Source organism: Anabrus simplex, chromosome 1 (genome assembly GCF_040414725.1).
Source record: "Anabrus simplex isolate iqAnaSimp1 chromosome 1, ASM4041472v1, whole genome shotgun sequence".
NCBI lineage: Eukaryota > Metazoa > Arthropoda > Insecta > Orthoptera > Tettigoniidae > Anabrus > Anabrus simplex.
The window spans coordinates 809,508,577-809,527,459 of NC_090265.1; the positions used below are offsets into that span (position 1 = coordinate 809,508,577).

General features: G+C 38.4%; 1 protein-coding gene across 1 annotated transcript in view; it reads right to left on the minus strand.

The window, feature by feature from the left end:
• The window catches only part of Reps (RALBP1 associated Eps domain containing), a 187,150-nt gene that overhangs the window by 127,427 nt on the left and 40,840 nt on the right, over positions 1–18,883 (minus strand). The window contains exons 4-5 of the mRNA XM_068225238.1: positions 5,300–5,513; positions 3,977–4,214 (exon numbers count right to left, since the gene is read on the minus strand). Of these exons, the coding sequence (XP_068081339.1) occupies positions 3,977–4,214; positions 5,300–5,513 (452 nt within the window). The remainder of the gene's footprint in view (positions 1–3,976; positions 4,215–5,299; positions 5,514–18,883) is intronic.

Here is an 18,883-nt window from a genome sequence, read left to right on the forward strand (position 1 = left end):
TTTCATTGCTAAAGCAAAGAATGAACACTGCATATACCATCCAGGGAAATACATTGCAATCGGCTTCTCAGGTAAGAGACCTAGGTGTTATAATAGACTGTAAACTAACCTTCACTTCTCATATTCACTCCATAAAATCCCGTGCTATGCGTACTCTAGGCATTCTTTACAGGTTTACTGAAATTAATGATATTAACGCCTTAAAATTATACTTTGTCTCGTATGTTCTCCCCATTATTGACTTTTGTTCCCTATTTGGTCCTCATCTGCTATAACAAACATATCTCAACTAAATAGTATTTTTAACTTTTTCACTTTCATTGTTAAGACTCGCAATCCTGTTTTTAAGAACAAAACTAAATCTGACATTATGAACTATCTGGGTATACTTAACCTGAGAAGCCATTTACAGTTCTCTGATCTATTGTATGTTACCTTCACGAATTAATCAATGGCTACACCAAATGTAATACTCTTCCGGCGTACTTCCCTATACACATTCCTCCCCGCCCTACACGCAACCGGCGCACTCATCATGTGTCCCATCCACGCCTAACTTAAAACAACAACGCTCTATCTTCCACCGTCTCCCTACTCTTGGTAACTCACTACCCGATACTGATATATTCACACCTTCCGCATACTTCAAACAAAAAATTAGAAGATTCCTCTAAGTCCTCCCCAGGTTTTCACTTTCTTCCGTCCCTCCAACCCTCGACCTTTCTTCTTCCTAATTTCAGTAACCGACACTTGCCAGTTACCGTTGTCATTGTTGTTACATTGTTACTGTTAAAATTGTTAACTTATTGTTGTTACTTAATATTGTTGTTTATACCTTTGTTATCTTTTATACGTATTTAAACATTATTATTATTATTAGTGTAAAATGGCCCTCCATAGGCTGTATCTAATAATTAATTAATTAATTAATTAAATAAATAAATAAATAAATAAATAAATAAATAAATAAATAAATAAATAAATAAATAAATAAATAAATAAATAAATAAATAAACAAATAAAGACTGAGGTTACTCCATTCCATCTAAATAATAAGAAGCCCAAAAAAAGCTACATGTGACTTTTGACGGAATCGAAGTACCCCATAACTACTGAACCATGCTAATATAGCATGTTCATTGAGATTTTGTTTCCCGTATTACAAAGAACTTGTATCGGCCTCGCCTCAATTAACTTAAGTGTTTCCATGTTTGTATCAGAGAGGGCAGCTTCCTCGGTCGTGAGCACAGGAGATCATTCTTTCGGCGAGAGAGTAGTTTTATCTCTTTGGAGCCCTTCCTTGCATTGTTACGTGTGTGAAATGTAAACATGGACCCCATGCAAATCGGAGTGGCGTTTTTGTGCCACAAATGGATCTTTAACAGATTTAAACTTTATCCGTACTACCTTTATTCTTGATGTCTTGAGTATTGATATGGCAGGTACAGGAAATATTGTATTTATATTATTACTATGTATAAATTGTGCCCTTCGCCTTTACTAATGATGGCCGGTTGATATGCATCCTTGTGCTCTACTGCATGAATGGGCCATGTGTCTGGTTGATGTGATTGCGATGTATTAATAACTGGGTCTCTGATTATTTTCGTGCACTTCATGGTGTTGTATCTAGCCGTCAATGAATGCACACCCTGCGTGTCGACGCGGAGATCCATTCGAGTCGTACGCAGTGCGTGAGATGGTTTTGTGTGTGACTACTGAGTCTGTATTATCCTGCTGGTAATTATGCGCGCTATGGACGCTGCTCTGTCATACGCGAGACCCTGGTTTGTGACCGTGTGAGTCATACTACTTGTGATTGAGTTCCGACTTTTTCATTAGAGCTAATGCTCAGATTGCTTGCCGTTCCGGCAATGTCTGAATGTTTGGGAGTGTGCTTGTGAGTGAATGGGGAGAAGGGATGACATATCGATCTGCTTATTTTATATTTTAACCTTGTTTCCGTGCCTCATGTTTGTTTCTGGCACAATAATATTTGTTTTGCCTTGGTTTTTATCGCGGCCGTTGTTTGCCTAGGAGGCCGCCATTTTCTTTTCTTATTCAGGCCATGCGCTTGCCTGTGATGCTGCTTGAGTTTTAAATTTTACTTCCGTGGTCCTGAGATGTTTCTCTATTGTTATGTCTCGATCTCTTGCATCTTTTTCTCTGTACTTTTGCCCTCCATGCTGCGTGGAAGCTCTGATCTGTGTTGTAATTGTTGTGGATGTGGAAGTTAAATAGACGGGTTCATAATGAATTTTATCAATCTCGTGGAAAGAATGACCGAAATAACCCGCACGTATTGTATTTGCATTACCAGATTATGCTGTGAGATTGAGAATATAATGGCGAGCCCGTGTTATGAATAATTTGAGGTTGGTATTTGATAAGTTTGTGCTCAGGCATTAGCGTCATGACTTCAATTGGATGGGCTGTGTACATGTACGTAGTATTTATTTACTTCATTTAATTGCTGGCTTCATTTCTTGTTTCCTCTTGATTTTATTATTATAATAAACCCTCATTTAAATTTTCTTGGCATTTTATTGCTAGTAGCTGTAGTGTTATTCCTGTTATGATTTTGATATGAGCACCGTTTCCAGTTCAGGGCTGCGTTTGGCTTTTCCTAGTCGAGGTCCACGCCTCGAATCTCCGACATGTGCGTTTTATGTGTAGGTGTGTTGTCGGTAAGGGTGGGGGTGTGGCTCACTACAATCCAATATATCTTGGGATCACTCTGGATTGGTCCTTGGCATTCAAACAACAGTGTATCAAGGAAACTTGGCTCAAGAGTGAATCTACTCCGAAAGATTGCCGGAAGCAGCTGGGGTGCAGACGCTAATACTCTACGTTTTGCTGCACTCGCTCTTGTGTATTCTGCTGGTGAATATTGTGCCCCTGTATGGGAAAACAGCGCTCATACCTCTAAGATTGATGTCAACTCAATGAGACCATGAGGGTTATCAATGATACGGTTAGATCTACTCCCACACAGTGGCTACCAGTCCTAGCTAATATCGCTCCAGAAGATCTAAGGAGGAAAGCAGCTAAGGTAAGTTTGCTCAAGAAGATCACCTCTCATAAGAACTCTCTGTTGTATGATGCCCTGCAAGATCCACTAACAACACGTCTGAAATCACGCAAGCCACCCTGGGTTGATTTAGAAGGTATCAATTCTTTCAACATGACCTACAAGTGGCAACAACGTTGGAACGAACATCCACCCAACAATGCTCACCTGGTTGAAGATCCTATAAAGAAGGTAGAGAGATTCGAACTACCACGCCAAACCTGGTCGAAGCTGAACCGCATTAGAACGGGTCAAGGGAGGTGTGATCACACCTTAAAGAAATGGGGTTTCCGTACATCTGCTGCCTGTGACTGTGGAGTGGAGGACCAAACCATACAACACTTTGTTCAAGAGTGCCCATTTTGTGCATTTGACGGTGGTCTGAAGACTCTACACCAAGTGACACCATGTGCTCTGGAATGGTTGTCAAATTTGGATATTTCCATTTGATTATTTGTAAACTTTTGTGTACTTGTACAACCATAGGATATATATATATTAAGCATTTAGTTATGGTTTTCAACGCAAATTCATGGATTATTCCCATTTTCCCTCATGTTTTGCAAATTCCTGAGATTTTCAAGGTTTACAGGTTCACTGGCCACACTGCTACAGTAACATATGTCATGCAGTTTTCAGTTTCATTAATTTGAGAACATTTTAACATTATCTAACATATTTTCCATTCACTGCTTCCTTCTCTCTCACCATCTCTTGAAAATAAAAGATTCACAGAGCCATTCTAAAAGAGAATTTCCAAAAGAGAAATTTCCTTTCATCAATGGTACAAATAAAAGGTAGTATGAAATATAAATGATTATAATATCATTGGTAATTCCTCAACACTCCTCACCCTTCCTTCAAATATGTGGGGCATACATAACATAACATCAATTTCTAACTTACCAGATCTTACGCAGTTCATGTACAGGAAGGCGAGACTTTTCAAAGAAAAGCCGTGCAACAGGTCCAGCAATGAGCCCCATTGGATCAGGCTGCAAGGACCGGAACTGTGCAGTGTAGTATTCCCGTTGTTCATCAGTAATGGTCCACACTTCTGATTCTGCATCACCTTCATCATCGCTGCTGTGCCGATCCGATGACTCCTCCTCAGTTCCCAACAACTGTCGCTGTTCTTCACACACTATCACCAATAAAGTTTATTTGAAACAACAGAATATTATTTTTTACAGAAAGGTGTTAGAATATTTTCAACCAGCACAATATATCTTCTATTTACAAATCAATCTTCTACATAATTAAATGCAGTCAAAAACACCCTTAATATTTTAAGAAATTAACAATATTATTTTCAAATTTTTTTTTTAAATCTTGAAAAAAGAAAAGATGTGAATAGTCCATCTGAAATTATACACGTTACAACTGCCTTTTCTGGGAATATTTTTATTTGCAATAGACATCAACAAGTTAAAGAAGACCCTAAAGCAAGAGGTCTATTTAATTTCAAAAACGTACAACCGTTGTTAACTCCAACAAAAAGTCGAAGACTTCAATGTAATTCAAGGAGGTACTACCGTAGAGATGCACACAAAATTCTCAGAAAACATACGCTATCTATTATATTACTATTCAAAACTGGCTGTCAAGAAAGTTAAAAATGAAGACCTTCCTACTTTTTTGCTGTACAAATATTTTGTATATATGAGGAAAGCAATGGTAAACTACCTCACTTATCGTGCCTCGTACATCTCATATAACCATATAACCTCTGGTGGTGTAATAGAGGATCCAACCAGCCTCTGGGCTGATGACCTAACAGACACACAGACAGACATATTCTGTAATAATAAATAAGGTTAAAAGAGCATAAATAAGGTTATTAATTTTATGTCCCAATAACTACTTTTGCAGTTTTCGGAAATATCCACGGTGCTGGAATTTTGTTCCGCTTGAGTTCTGTTATGTGCCAGTAAATCTGCCAATACGAGGCTGGGATATCTGAGCACCTCCAAATACCACTGGACTGAGCTGGGATCGAACCTACTAACTTGAGCTCAGCACCCCAATGCTTTACGCCTGAGCTACTAAGCCCGGATACATATTTTCTACTGAATTTCATAATTTTATGTACATCAAGAGGCAATTAACGAGATGCTGTGTGAATGTATTCTTAATATGGCTAAGGAATGCATGACCGACTTAATAAACCAAAGGAGAAAAACAAGGAAAGGAATATTATCAGTGAATAAGAGACTGAAGCTATTTTACCTAGGCCATGCCAGTGAGACGTTGCTGCCCAGTTGCGTTCCTGTACACTGTTTGTAGGTGTGGGAGAATCGCTTGCTGTGCTCGAGGCTTCTGGCGACCTCGACTTGGGACCAGGCCCCGACACAGGAGACAGGGACCGCCCATTGTGCTGAGGAGAGTCCGTATGGATTTCCACGTTGCTATCACCAACAGACACTACAGTGACAGGTTCCTTCTGCAGCAATACCATTACAGTTTACAATGAGCAAAAGTAATTAAAATACAGAAAGAATAGTTAACATAAATTAAGGCTACAAGCAAAGTTACATAATGAAACATGATAGTTATGTTCATCATAACACAAGCAAGGAAGCAAAGAGAAATGCAGTAACCAGTCTAAATGAAATTAGAGAAAATAATTATGAATATTTGGAGGAAAGCATGATCAAAATATTTTCTTAATCTATTCAGCATTCAGCTGAATGCATGGGCAGAAGCAGTGGAACAGTATATGATGAAGTTCAATGTGAAGAAGAGAGAGTTTCTGGTGAAAACACGGAAGTCCGGCTGTGGAAATACTGTTAGGAGGAGAAAGACTGAAGAAAGAGAAAAGTTTCAAACACCAAGAAGTATTATAGAGAAAGGCGGTAGAAATGACAAAGAGATCTGTGAACAGGGAAGACTGGAAGGCATATACATTTCTTCGAAGTGTTGGAAGCTTCATATGGAGCAAGAATGTACCTCAAGAAAGTAAATGCATTACAATAATTATCATACCTATTATGTTCCAAAACTAATCTACGCATAAGAGACTTGAATAATAATAATAATAATAATAATAATAATAATAATAATAATAATAATAATAATATTGTTTCTACGCCTCACTAATTACTTTTTAATGGTCTTTGGAGACGGCGAGGTGCCGGAATTTTGTCTCTCAGGAGTTCATTTACGTGCCAGTAAATCTACGGACACGAGGCTGACATATCTGAGCACCTTGAAATACCACCGGACAGAGCAAGGATTGAACCTGTCAGGTTGGGGTCAGAAGGCCAGCGCTTCAACCGGCTGTGCCATTCAGTCCGGCAGACTTGGGTAATGAAGAGATATTAGGAGAGTGCAGGTGAGAGAAGTAGTGAATGAGAAACTTTAACAAGTCTGCACTTGAACTCCCAATCCCTTGTAAGTGCTGCTCGCTAGGCAGGGGGTGATTTTATGAGAAGATTCCACTCTCCAAGACAAATTCTGACAGCTATGTTGCCAATATATCTCTTATTATTAGAACAGAAGTCAGCCTCATTTTTTCAGTTCAGACATTTCACATGTGCTTTGTTCACTGGAGACAAGACCATGGCAGAGAATACCGAGAGAGTAAGAATTTGGAGGTGCAACAGGATGTAGAGCCCAATACTTGTAGAGCACCTGTGGAGTCTGTGGTCTACGAGTGTGATGTAGGTGAAGAAGCAATCCTCAGCATGTGGGGCAGTGAAGGCTGGGTGAAAAATTGTCTTTACTGTATTTGTTGGCTAAAAACAGTAGAGATTGCAAAGCTGATAACAAATAGCTGATAACAAAATGACAGCTCAGGTTTTCGAAAACTGGTTTAGGTTCTATCTAGTAGGGAACCTACCACGTGATGGACAACTCAAGCTATCATTTGCAGCAGCTGATTCGGGTACCCTTTCATGAGCAGCAATGTTAAGGGCATTATTAAGTTTATGGAGTAAAATAACAAATTTGTGCCAAAACCTATACTCATCATGACAGTTATGTTGTGCAGGAAATCAAATCAGCTAATATCAGTAAAAGGTATGCTGTATAGGAGATCACAGCCTCCGTATTGCTACACATTAAACCCCATAGACATGATCAGGGTTCAACTGAATTTATATGTTAGGAAAAGTAATGTCAAATACAGTAGAGACAATAAGCGACACTTCTGGATTTAGCCTTGTTAAAATGGGAGACAATTCGCAAGTGGCGCTCCTAGTGGCGTGACCTGAAAATTCGCGCTAAATTCAAATATCAATGAAAATGTATATATGGAAATGGATAAATAAATTACGTCTAGAAAGAAAGTGTTGCTAAAATATTAACTTCAAAGTTGCTAAAGCAATTCTGGATACATGAATGAAGAATTATATAACAGGTTATTATATAAAGACTGAAATTAGACATATAATCAAGATGTGAAATGGGCTGCTGTAAAAGGGCTTGATCTTTCATTTATGCATTACTTTTTTAGCTTTAGCATACCTGCCTGAACTTTCACGCTAGATTTGTCTTTTTTTTCTCATTTAAAAGCACTGTACATCACATTGGTACACTTGTCAATAAAAATATTGGCACCTTCCTTACACACATGATTCAATGAATTTACATTTAAGAGCTGGACAATTTTCCTTTTAACTTGAAACCTACTAACAGAAAGAAAATCTATAAATTTAGCCGCAAAAACATTCAAAATTTCCCTATAAGCAATACTTGCCATTACATTAGGGTAAAGCAAATTTGCATCATCACATTTCTTAAATCACCCATATTTTCTTCAGTCCTTGACAATGCATTACAGCATTCCAAATGGGGTAACTTGGAACACAAATAGCCACACACATATGCATTTTCCTGAATCAAATCAAAACCCACAGATCACACCTACAACAACACATTGGTATTGAAGATTAACTGCTGCACTAATACAATAAGATAAGCTCGTTATATTTTAAGCCAGTTAAAATATGGGTCGCGCAGGTCAGAAGTTTAGGAAGTAGGCCTTCTCTAAAAATATCTTTGTAACTGGAAGAATATATATGCAAACACAGTATTTACTTACATTTTCTTGTCACGAGGGAAGCGGAAGAAAGACCGCTAATCCTTCTGCACTTCATAGTTACTGCAGCCAAACGCAGCTCATATCTTTCCACTCATATTGACAGGGGATATAAAGGAATGACACATGCTACTATTTACTTATGTCAACTTAATGCAAATGCATAAATAACCCCAAAAACTTCACAAACAAATACACGTGCTCTTATGACAGAATCAGTAACTCTCAGGTCACTCCGCTACACAGAGCTCTAATCGCTGTCCCTCGATATCTTGCAGAGTGTTGTGTATTGTCTCTACTGTATTTGGTAATGTTACCCCAACTTTGAGCTAGTGTTGTGTTAACTTCTGCATGAAGGAGGTGGAACAATCGATCTAGAGAACTGGTCTGCTATTATCTGAAACACCATTAAAATAGAGGAGAAGTACATGAAATACGATACGAACAGCAACCAAGAGAGATCTGCGACTCACCTAGCAGACAATGATGAGGGTGAGAGGCAAAATAGGAAAATACTGTATTTTGTTAAAAATACTTTTGCTTGTTGTTTTAAGGGGCCTAACATCGAAGGTCATCGGCCCTTAATGGTACAAAATGAAAGAACAAAAATTACAAAGGCATCCACTGACCAAAATAAAAATAAAAAATGTCATGAAGAATGAATGGATGGACAGGAACCCAACAAAACACAAAACAAACAAAAACAAAAACCAGTGGATCGGATTCAACAGAGAACGAAAATAACATTATTACCGACCAAAGAACCACTTATAAAGCACAATGATGCTTGGTGTCTAAAGGGGGTGCAAAATCCACGTCGAAGGCCCCACAGAATGGTACATGTCGCGAGTAAAATAGAACCATGGTATGTGTCATGTTGGGGTATTAATCAGAAGTAGCGAAGACTCACGGTGTTCCACAAAAGATGGTACTACTCACAAGTATTGTACTTCGTACAGGTAACGCAGACCTATGGTGTTTCGCACACAATGGCGCCACTTACAGCCAACGCAAACCGATGAGTTTCTTCACCTAGGGTACTAGTCACTGGTGCCAGTCCCAAGGGCCCCGTGGTGTTCCGCACATAGTGAGTACTAATCACAGGCAACGCAGACCCACGGTGTCGCTCATAGAGTGGTACAACTCACAGGCTACGCCCAGACCCGCGGTGTTGCCCACATGGGTACAACGCACGGGTACTGGAATCCACCCGGCCAGGCTTTTTACTGCAACGAATCACAAACATATTTCGTACCATGTTAGTGATACTACTCGCAAGTACGTGCAACCCATGGTGTTCCCCGCATGATGGTACGAATCAAGAGTAGTTTCATGGTTCTAATTCATTCATCCCTTGGTCGCCCCTTTTAGTCGCCTCACACGACAGGCAGGGGATACCGTGGGTGTATTATTCATCAGCCTCCCCCACGCACAGGGGGTGTGTGTTTGGTCCGCGAGAGGTATTTTATTTCCCTCAAGTCCGCCGGCAAGCCGGTTAGGACCCCCCCTATACGCCATCTGGGACGCGCCACGTGGGAGTATCACCTCTCCCCCCTGCTACGCCTGCGTAACAGGTTCGTGGTGTTAAAAATAACCAAGTTTGTTGGCTATTTTGCATTTGAAATACAAATTTTGACTATTATTATTATTAATATTATTATTATTAATATTATTATTATTGTACAGTGAAGTGAAATTTTATTACAAACAGAACGATTATGCAATGGATTTTTACAAACCCTTTTAGTCCAAAGTTTACTGAAAACATAAAGCAATAGAACTTAACAGCTGAATAGGATTAGAGAAAGAACATGAAATGCAACCCCTAGTCCCTAGACTGGCTGCAAGGTGCAGCAGCAACATTCTCACATACTGTGACCAAGGTTGCAGGATCAAATCCTGGCACAGTCAGTTGGGATTTGAGGGTGCTTGATCCCCTTCAGTGCAAAATTCCAGCACCCCAGTCTCTAAAGCACAGTAGTCAAATCTATATAATCATCCTCTTAGTCCCTAGTTCGTGATTTTACTTTTACTTTCTTTACTGAAAGCAACACTGATATTAGCAGCATCAAAGTCATATTTTAATAGTTTAGTATTTTGAGAGACCTGCTATTTGCATGTATAAACAGCTCATGACAATTGTTTACAGCTATTTGAAAGTTCTTTGTCTAATTTATTTGCCAATTCTTTTTTGCTTTTTCTTTCTCTTTTCTAACATCTGTGATCTCTGCACTGGTACTATCTGCGTCTCAAAAGAAATCACGCCAGCTTGTAGGTACAGCTCGAGTAACAGATACTACACTCTAAACAACAAACATTAGTTGTGAAGACTGTTTGAGTTCTCTGAAACAGATGCATGTTCATAATTAAACTGCTCATTCTGCAGTACTTATAATAAATGTGGAACTAAAGCACAATTGCACTACCACTTTCAAACTTCACAACAGCATCTCAGTTCGCAAGAGTCACCGCGGACGGAAAATACGTTTATTGTCAGGCCTTGAGACCTACTGTCGGATTTTTTTATTATAGATACTCGAGTTTAGGCTTTAATTACAAATGAACCGATAGGCCTATTTCAAAGCGAGTTATACCAATATTTTCCTTGTTTAATTCTGCATTAGGGTATATTAGACACATTGTTTTTAAAGCTCATTAAATTTTTTAATTTGCGGTTGTTGTAAATATTGTCCAGGTTTTCGGCTTCTTCTCTAGGATGCGTTCAGGGAAAACTACTTGTCTAATGGTAATGGCATTTTTATATGTTATAACCACATGTATTTGTAGTATAATACTCAAGTTACAATTTTTTTCAACCAGCCCAAAAAAAGTTCTTATCATTTTTCTAAATAAACTCTTTCTCAGCCCAGGATAAACATACAACAAGGAACTTAGGCTTGTTTTGAGGCACTCAGCCATGGTTATCATAAACTACAACCACTGTAACCGTACAGTGTGGTACCGAATTTATGAACAGTAATATTGAAGGGAGGTTTTGTGTACGCTGGACCGTGCGATTAACAGCAGGCGGGGTGGAGAAATCGGGCACAGTGTTGCCGTGTACACTCGCCCCGGGCAGTTGTGAAATGTAATGCCGGTGACCTTAGTTTGTCCGCAAGCTATTTTCAGTTGTCCTATGTTCTGCATGTTGGCCACGTCACTTCAAAATGCCTCCAAGACCGTCATTATCAGAGGGTGAACTTGCAATGATTTTAAGTGCTATTTGTTTCTTTCAAAGCGAGGGGGAAAAAGTAGGGGACAAGAGGTTCCCTGTGTACCAGAAAATGGCAGATTGTTTTGGATTATCGCTGTCGTCCGTGAAGAGAGAATGGTAGAAATACGTCATCCAGGTCAAGAAAAAAGCAGTGTGTGAGACAGGGGTGTCCGAAAATCCATCTCGATGATTTTACTTTGGGCACAATATGAAGAAATATACATGACTTTTATATGAATAAGGTATTTCCCACAATTAAATGCCTCCGCAGGAAACTGTTAGAAAATATGGTGGATTTTCCTGATATGAAAGTAGTTAAAAGCTTGGGATTCTGATTAAAAAAAAAAAAAACTAAACAGGAAACCAGTGCTAACAGAATCTGTGACAGTTGCTGCATCCCTATATACCTACCTTAGAAGAATTAGAGACTTAAGAGCACAGGGCTACAAGATGATCTTTACAGACGAAACCTGGTGCGGAGAGAACCATACTATGAAATATGGGTGGCAAGAAAACGAGGCTGATGCTTTAGAAAACAACTTCGACAACTATAATCTGTACACAGGGTACATTCAGCAAATATATAGATGGCATGGAGGGTTCAAAACACCGTCTGGAGCTGGGAAACGTACCATAATTTTAAACATTGGAAGTGAAGAAGAATTTTTTTTTGACGGTGTAGAACTTTCTTTTATTGGCAAGAAAGGGAGTGGTGATTACCACAATGAGACGAACTTGACTCATTATGAAGAATGGCTCATGAAAGTCCAGAGTTTATTGCCTCAAAGGTCACCTGTCATTATAGATCAAGCTCCATGTCATACGATGGTCGATCCTTCAACTAAAAACCCGAACATATCATGGCTGAAACCTGAAATTATATCTTGGATAACATCAAAGAATATTTCACTACCACCTGGAGTTGAAGATCATAACAAATTAACTAAATCAGAGCTGATTGTCCTTACCAGGCCTTATTTTCAAGAAGCTGGAACAACTGACTAAACAACTTCAACCAGATGTACAGCTTGTTTGGTTACAGTGGCTCATTGCGAGCTTAATCCAATAGAGTTCATTTGGGCTTCACAACTATGTATTTTTTTATTTTTATTTTCTACCTTGCCGATACACTAAATTGCTAAAGTCAACTTATTGGTTAAAAGTGGTACATGTTTCGTATATTATCAACATTTTCAGCCACATAACACTGTTTAGATGAAACATTCATACATTGACAAAGTATCAATGTTTTAGAGGACACTTCCTATGTGGCTGAAGATGTTGATAATATACAAAACATGTACCACTTTTAACCAATAAGTTGCCTTAAGCAATTTAGTGTATCAACAAGGTGGAAAATAGAAAAATAAAAATTAAAAAATACTTAGTTATGAATCTGTTTAAGTGCGATACGGACCATGAAGCTGATTTTATGTAACTCATTTGAGCTTACATAAATGGGAAAATAGCAAAAACAAATATGGCTAATACATTAGAAAATGGTAGAGGTATGGAAGCAATTAACGCTTTATGCCGAGAAGCCTTACGTACCGTGATTTCTGAACTCTGGAAACAACGTATTAAACACACTAAGAAAATTGAAGACCGCTACTGGGAGGAAGATGGACTGTCTGAAAATGTCCCTTATTTCGAGCAAGTCATAATCAACATGAATGACAGCAGCACCAATTCATCGGAACACATGGATTTTTCAGACAAAGAAAACTGACAGAATTAAATATGTTTGATCAGAACATTCTACAGTCCGAGTGACAAATGTGCATGTGTACTATGCAATCGAAGGCGAACCAATCATCATCTAACTACGTGCCACAAAAGAACAAAATCTTTTAGTGAATACAGCAAGAATTAATGCCCATTCGGGTGATTCTTTTCCCTTTATGTTTCAATAACGGATGTATATTATTAAATAGGAGGTTGTGGATTCGACCATTGATTTCAGACACGCAATTTCTGTATTGAAATCAACCAAATGGTGCATTGTTTTTGGGGTTCATCGACTGACTGCAAAGTTTGTTAGTGTGTTTTACATACGTGATAGTGTTGTCTTCCGTGGCTGAGTTAAAAAAAATATAATGTTTCTACTAAATTCTTAAGTTTAGTTATGAACAAGATGGCAGCCATCTTGTTATAGTTTCTTGTTTGTCCTTGTTTGTAAAATTTCTCCTTGACCTTTTCGAAAAGCATACTATATTAGTTAACACCACCTAGGTGTACTTTACACCAACTAAGGAACGGTAGCCATGTTTTGTTATTGTGCCTGTCAGATAGAATATAACGAACAATTGCCTGATGTCTGTGTGGGAAATAAGGTGACGCTATATTCATTGAATTACTTCTCTGTGAGATATGTCATTTGAGGATTCGTGTTTACGCTGGCATCTCTGATGTGGAAGTTTAAGTTCTTACTAGCGCTGCTGACTCGTGGTTGTGACCATCGTGCGAATTAATAAAACTGTCCTATCTGCGATAAATTTGTTAAAGGTACGAAAGGTCTTCATATTCATTGGTCTTACAATCATCCTGATAAGCCTATTAAAGGAGATGGTATGATAACATCACAGGATTCTTTCTACGAGGAACTGGCTTCATGCAAGAATAATGTACATATGCTACGTCATATTCCGAAGGATACTACTAATCAAAATTCATATTGTAGAATATTTTACTGATAGTGTCTACTCTACAGTTCATTTTTGGAAGGTGTGGTCTGCGGGTTAGAATTCACCCACGGTAACCTCTGCTTGTCGTAAAAGGCGACTAAAAGGGGACCGAATATCTCCCGGTATAAGGAGACACCCTACACCAGATGCCAACAGTCTCCATGAGAGTGGATGAGCGGGTGTAGGTCTGGGCACCCTATTGTCCAAGGGGTAAGAAATTGCCCCTAAAGGCAGAGGAACCAAGTGTGGTCAACGGCAGTAGAATGCAGAAGGCAATGGGAAACCACTGCATTAAAGGTCCTGAAGGACATCCCTATAAATTCACATAACATGGCTCGGAAATTAGTATCCGGAGTTTCTATTCCCCCAATCGGATCTCCAGGGGGGAATTCTGCGAACATAGGTGTGATCGATTGTGTACTTGACAGTGCTAGGAAAATCAAAATCTATGACAAGAAATTACGAGTTCTTACTTGGAATGTACGCAGTTCGTATATGAGTGGAAAACTAGCAAATGTGGAAGCAGAAAGATGTAGACTGAAAGTAGACATCCTTGGATTGAGTGAGGTAAGATGGACTGGATCAGGAATTCAGAACACGAAGGAAGGATATATGTACTTCTCGGGAGGAACAGACACCAATCACAGATATGGAGTTGCTGTACTTATTTCATCAACGATCGCAAATTCAGTTCTAGATTTTGTACCACTTAGTGATAGAGTAATGTTGCTGAGGTTACAAACACCACACCGGATCATGAACATTATTCAGGTCCATGCACCAACTGCCGATAAAGATGATGAAATAGAAGCATTCTACGACACCTTAGAGGAAGCTATGAAAATAACTAATGGAGAAATAACATTGGTCATGGGTGATTTAAACTCAAAAGTAGGGGCTGGCATTGAAGGCAATACTGTAGGCAGCCATGGTCTTGGTGAACGTAACATAAGAGGAGATAGACTTGTTCAGTTCTGTATGGAGCACAATCTGTTTGTCTCTAACACATTCTTCAAACATCCTCCTCGGCGGCTTTACACATGGATATCACCCGCCGATAACGACGAAATGATCATAAGAAAACAAATTGATTTCATTTTGGTAAAACAACAACTAAAGAAATATGACATATCCGTTAAGACGTATCCTGGTGCTGATGTAAATTGACCACAATCCAGTTGTAATGGACCTTAAAATGATACGTTTTAGAAAAATTAAAAGAAATGTTAAACCATCCAAGCATATAGATATTAAGAAACTATTGGATCCCAAAGTAAGAACTAATGTTGGAACTACACTGGAAAAGAAGATGGAATTTATAAGATACACTGAATCATCAGAGGTAGAATACACATGGAACGCCATTAAAGATAGTGTGATTGAAATCCAGGAAAATGAAATTGGACACTGCAACAACATCAAAAGACAGAGCTGGATGACAGATGAAATTCTAGAACTTATGGATGAAAGGAGAAAGCACAAAAATACAGATCACATTCAATACAAAATTCTAAACAGAGCTGTACGCAGAAAGTGCAGGGAAACCCGAGAATTATGGATGACAGACAGATGTAAAGAAATTGAGATCCTTCAAGAGAAGCACGACTATTTTAACTTGCATAAGAAAGTGAAAGAACTTGCTGGTTTGAAACGGAGACGATGGTCAAATTTTGAGAGATGCCAATAATTAAATCATCTTGGGTGTGGAAGGAAAACTCAAACGATGGAAGGAATATATAGAAAATCTCTTGAAAGATGTCAGAAATGATCCTCCTTCACCTGACGAGAGAATAAATGAAAATGTTCCTGAAATAACAAAAAGTGAAGTTGTACATGCCGTAAAACTTCAAAAGAATGGTAAAGCAACTGGACCTGGCAGTGTGTACGCTGAAGTTCTCAAAGTAATAACAAAACAGGAATTTACCGGCCTCAATGTCTTAACATCATTATTCAATCAAATATATGTATCAGGAGAAATACCATCAGAATGGCTGAAATCAACCTTCATTCCACTACCGAAGAAGTCTAACTCGTCTCACTGCGATGATTATCGTATGATAAGTTTGATGTTTTACGTGCTCAAAATATTCTTGCAAATCATTCACACTAGAATATACAAAAAATGTGAATCCCACATGGATCAGAATCAGTTCGGTTTCCGAAATGGCGTTGGTACACATGAGGCACTCTTCTCGTTAAATGTGTTGTTACAGAGGTGCATAGATATGAATGTTGATGTCTATGCCTGTTTTATTGACTATAAAAAAGCTTTTGATTGTGTCAGGCACAATAAGCTGATAAGAGATTCTGAGATCAACAGGTATTGACTCCGGTGACTTACGTATAATCAGTAACCTGTACTGGAATCAGTTTGCAAATGTCAAAACTGATCAAGGAACTTCAGAAACTGCTTCGATCAGGAAGGGCGTCCGCCAGGGTTGTGTACTGTCACCTCTGTTGTTTAACATTTACTCAGAGGCAATCTTTAAAGAAACATTGGAAGATTATGGTGGGATCAAAATTAATGGGAAAATCGTCAACAACATCAGATATGCAGATGATACTGTTGTCATAGCTGATGACATGCCTGCCCTTCAGTGCATGATAAACTCTTTAGTTCAGCACAGTGAAGAGTTTGGATTATATGTTAACCCCTCAAAAACGAAACTGATGGTGTTCTCTAAGAAGACAATTCGGACAAATCTCATAATAAAAGATAAAATAGTTGAGCAAGTGTCTTCTCTCAAATATCTGGGTACCATCCTGGATGACCAATGTAACTCCAAACAGGAGATAATATCTAGAATTGAGCAGGCCAGGAAACAATTCATTACCATGAAGAAATTCTTTGTGAGGTCAGATCTCAGTCTCCAACTACGAATTCATATGATCCGCTGCTATATATTTTCTGTTCTCCTATATGGATGTGAAAGTTGGACTCTGGATCCAATCATAGAAAAACGTATTGATGCCTTCGAAATGTTCCTGTATCGACGTCTCTTGCGGATATCCTGGGTAATGAAAATCTCAAATGCCGAGGTCCTTCGTCGGATGAAAAAGCAAAAAGAACTACTGCTCACCATAAAACAGAGGAAAACGCAATACCTAGGACATATCATGAGAGGTGAGAGGTATCAGTTATTACAGCTTATTATCGAAGGGAAGATACAGGGGAAGAGATCTGTTGGGAGAAGAAGAAATTCATGGCTGAAAGGCCTTCAAAGATGGCACTGCTGTACTTCAGAAATGGCATTCCATTCTGCGCTGTCAAGATCAGAGCTAGTTACATGGATCGCCAACCTCCGCTCGGAGACTGCTTCTTAAGAAGAAGAAGAAGAAGAAGAAGAAGAAGAAGAAGAAGAAGAAATAACCTTTGTAAAAATTGTACAGTGTGATATTTCTAAATTTGGAAGCCAACTATTTTTAAATCTGACATTGATGGTCCAAATCCCTTATGAGAAAAGGTGATGGAACGTGAAATTTATAAGAGGAAATAAAATTAAAGGTTGAAAGTAAACTAAAATCTGTGTTCGTTGCGCTTGATTACTCATGAACGCGGCAACATTGCGCCTGATTTCACCACCCCTCCTGCTGTTAATCCCACAGTCCAGTATACACAAAACATCTTTTCAATACTACTCTTCATAAATTCAGTACCGCACTATATGGTTTCAGTGGTTGTAGTTTCTGATAACCATGATTGAGTGCTTCAAATCAAGCCAAAGTTTCTTGTTGTATGTTTATCCTGAGCTGAGAAAGAGTTGCTTTAGAAAAATGATAAGAACGTTTTTTTGGGATGGTTGAAAAAAATTGTAACTTGAGTACTATACCACAAATACATGTGGTTATAACATATAAAAATTTCATTACCATCAGACAAGTAGTTTTCCCTGTATATATTCCAAAGTGAGCGCTTCCTAGAGAAGAAGCTAAAAACCTGGACAATATTTACTACGCAAATAAAAAATAATTAATGAACTTCAAAAACTGTGTATCTTATACACCTTCATGCAGAATTAAACAAGGGAAATATTGGTTTAACTCACTTTGCAATAGGCCTATCGGTTCATTTGTAATTAAAGCCTAAACTCGAGTGTCCATAATAAAAAATACGACAGTAAGGGAGGTGCATGCGGAGCAGCTATACTTTCCCCTTGCACCCTTTACTCCGCATCCACGCGACCATAGTAATGCATGAAACAAAATATACTTTGATACTGGTTTGTGCTGTGATGCATAAATCAATACTTTGTATTTATATTTTGTCTTAGGAATAAATTAAATGATAACATGTTTAAATAGTCTCCACAAAATATGACAACCCTGCTACTGACTGCCCACTCCCCACTTTAAACAACACACGAATGGTGATCACCCCACGGGGTCTAGAGGGAAAAATCCAATGGCCAACTACACACGTAAGGGACAAAAGGATGCCAAAAGCCTTATTATTATGATTATTAAGATTATGACCGATTCCTAAGCCTACAACTTGAACAAAACAGCGCCATTTAACTTAAACATTTTCTTCTGAATAACATTACATTATACAACAACTGATGTACACTGGTGTCACTTTTCAAAAAACTACATATATATTTTTGCACCAAAGACTAATGATTTTTGAAGTGTTATAATTTTTTAGAAGTTTTGTATTTTTCAGTATTTTTTAATTATGCCAATTTTGACCTTAAGTAAGATCGAAACTTCAATACTATTACCATTAATGTCTTCATGAGAATATAGCCGATTTTTCAATCAAAACATAGTGGTAAATCTCTGGCAATATAGACCAGGAATCAAACTCAGGCTCCAAAGAACGGCAGATAATTGTGCTAACCATTACACTGGCGGACATTCCTAACTACAAAATG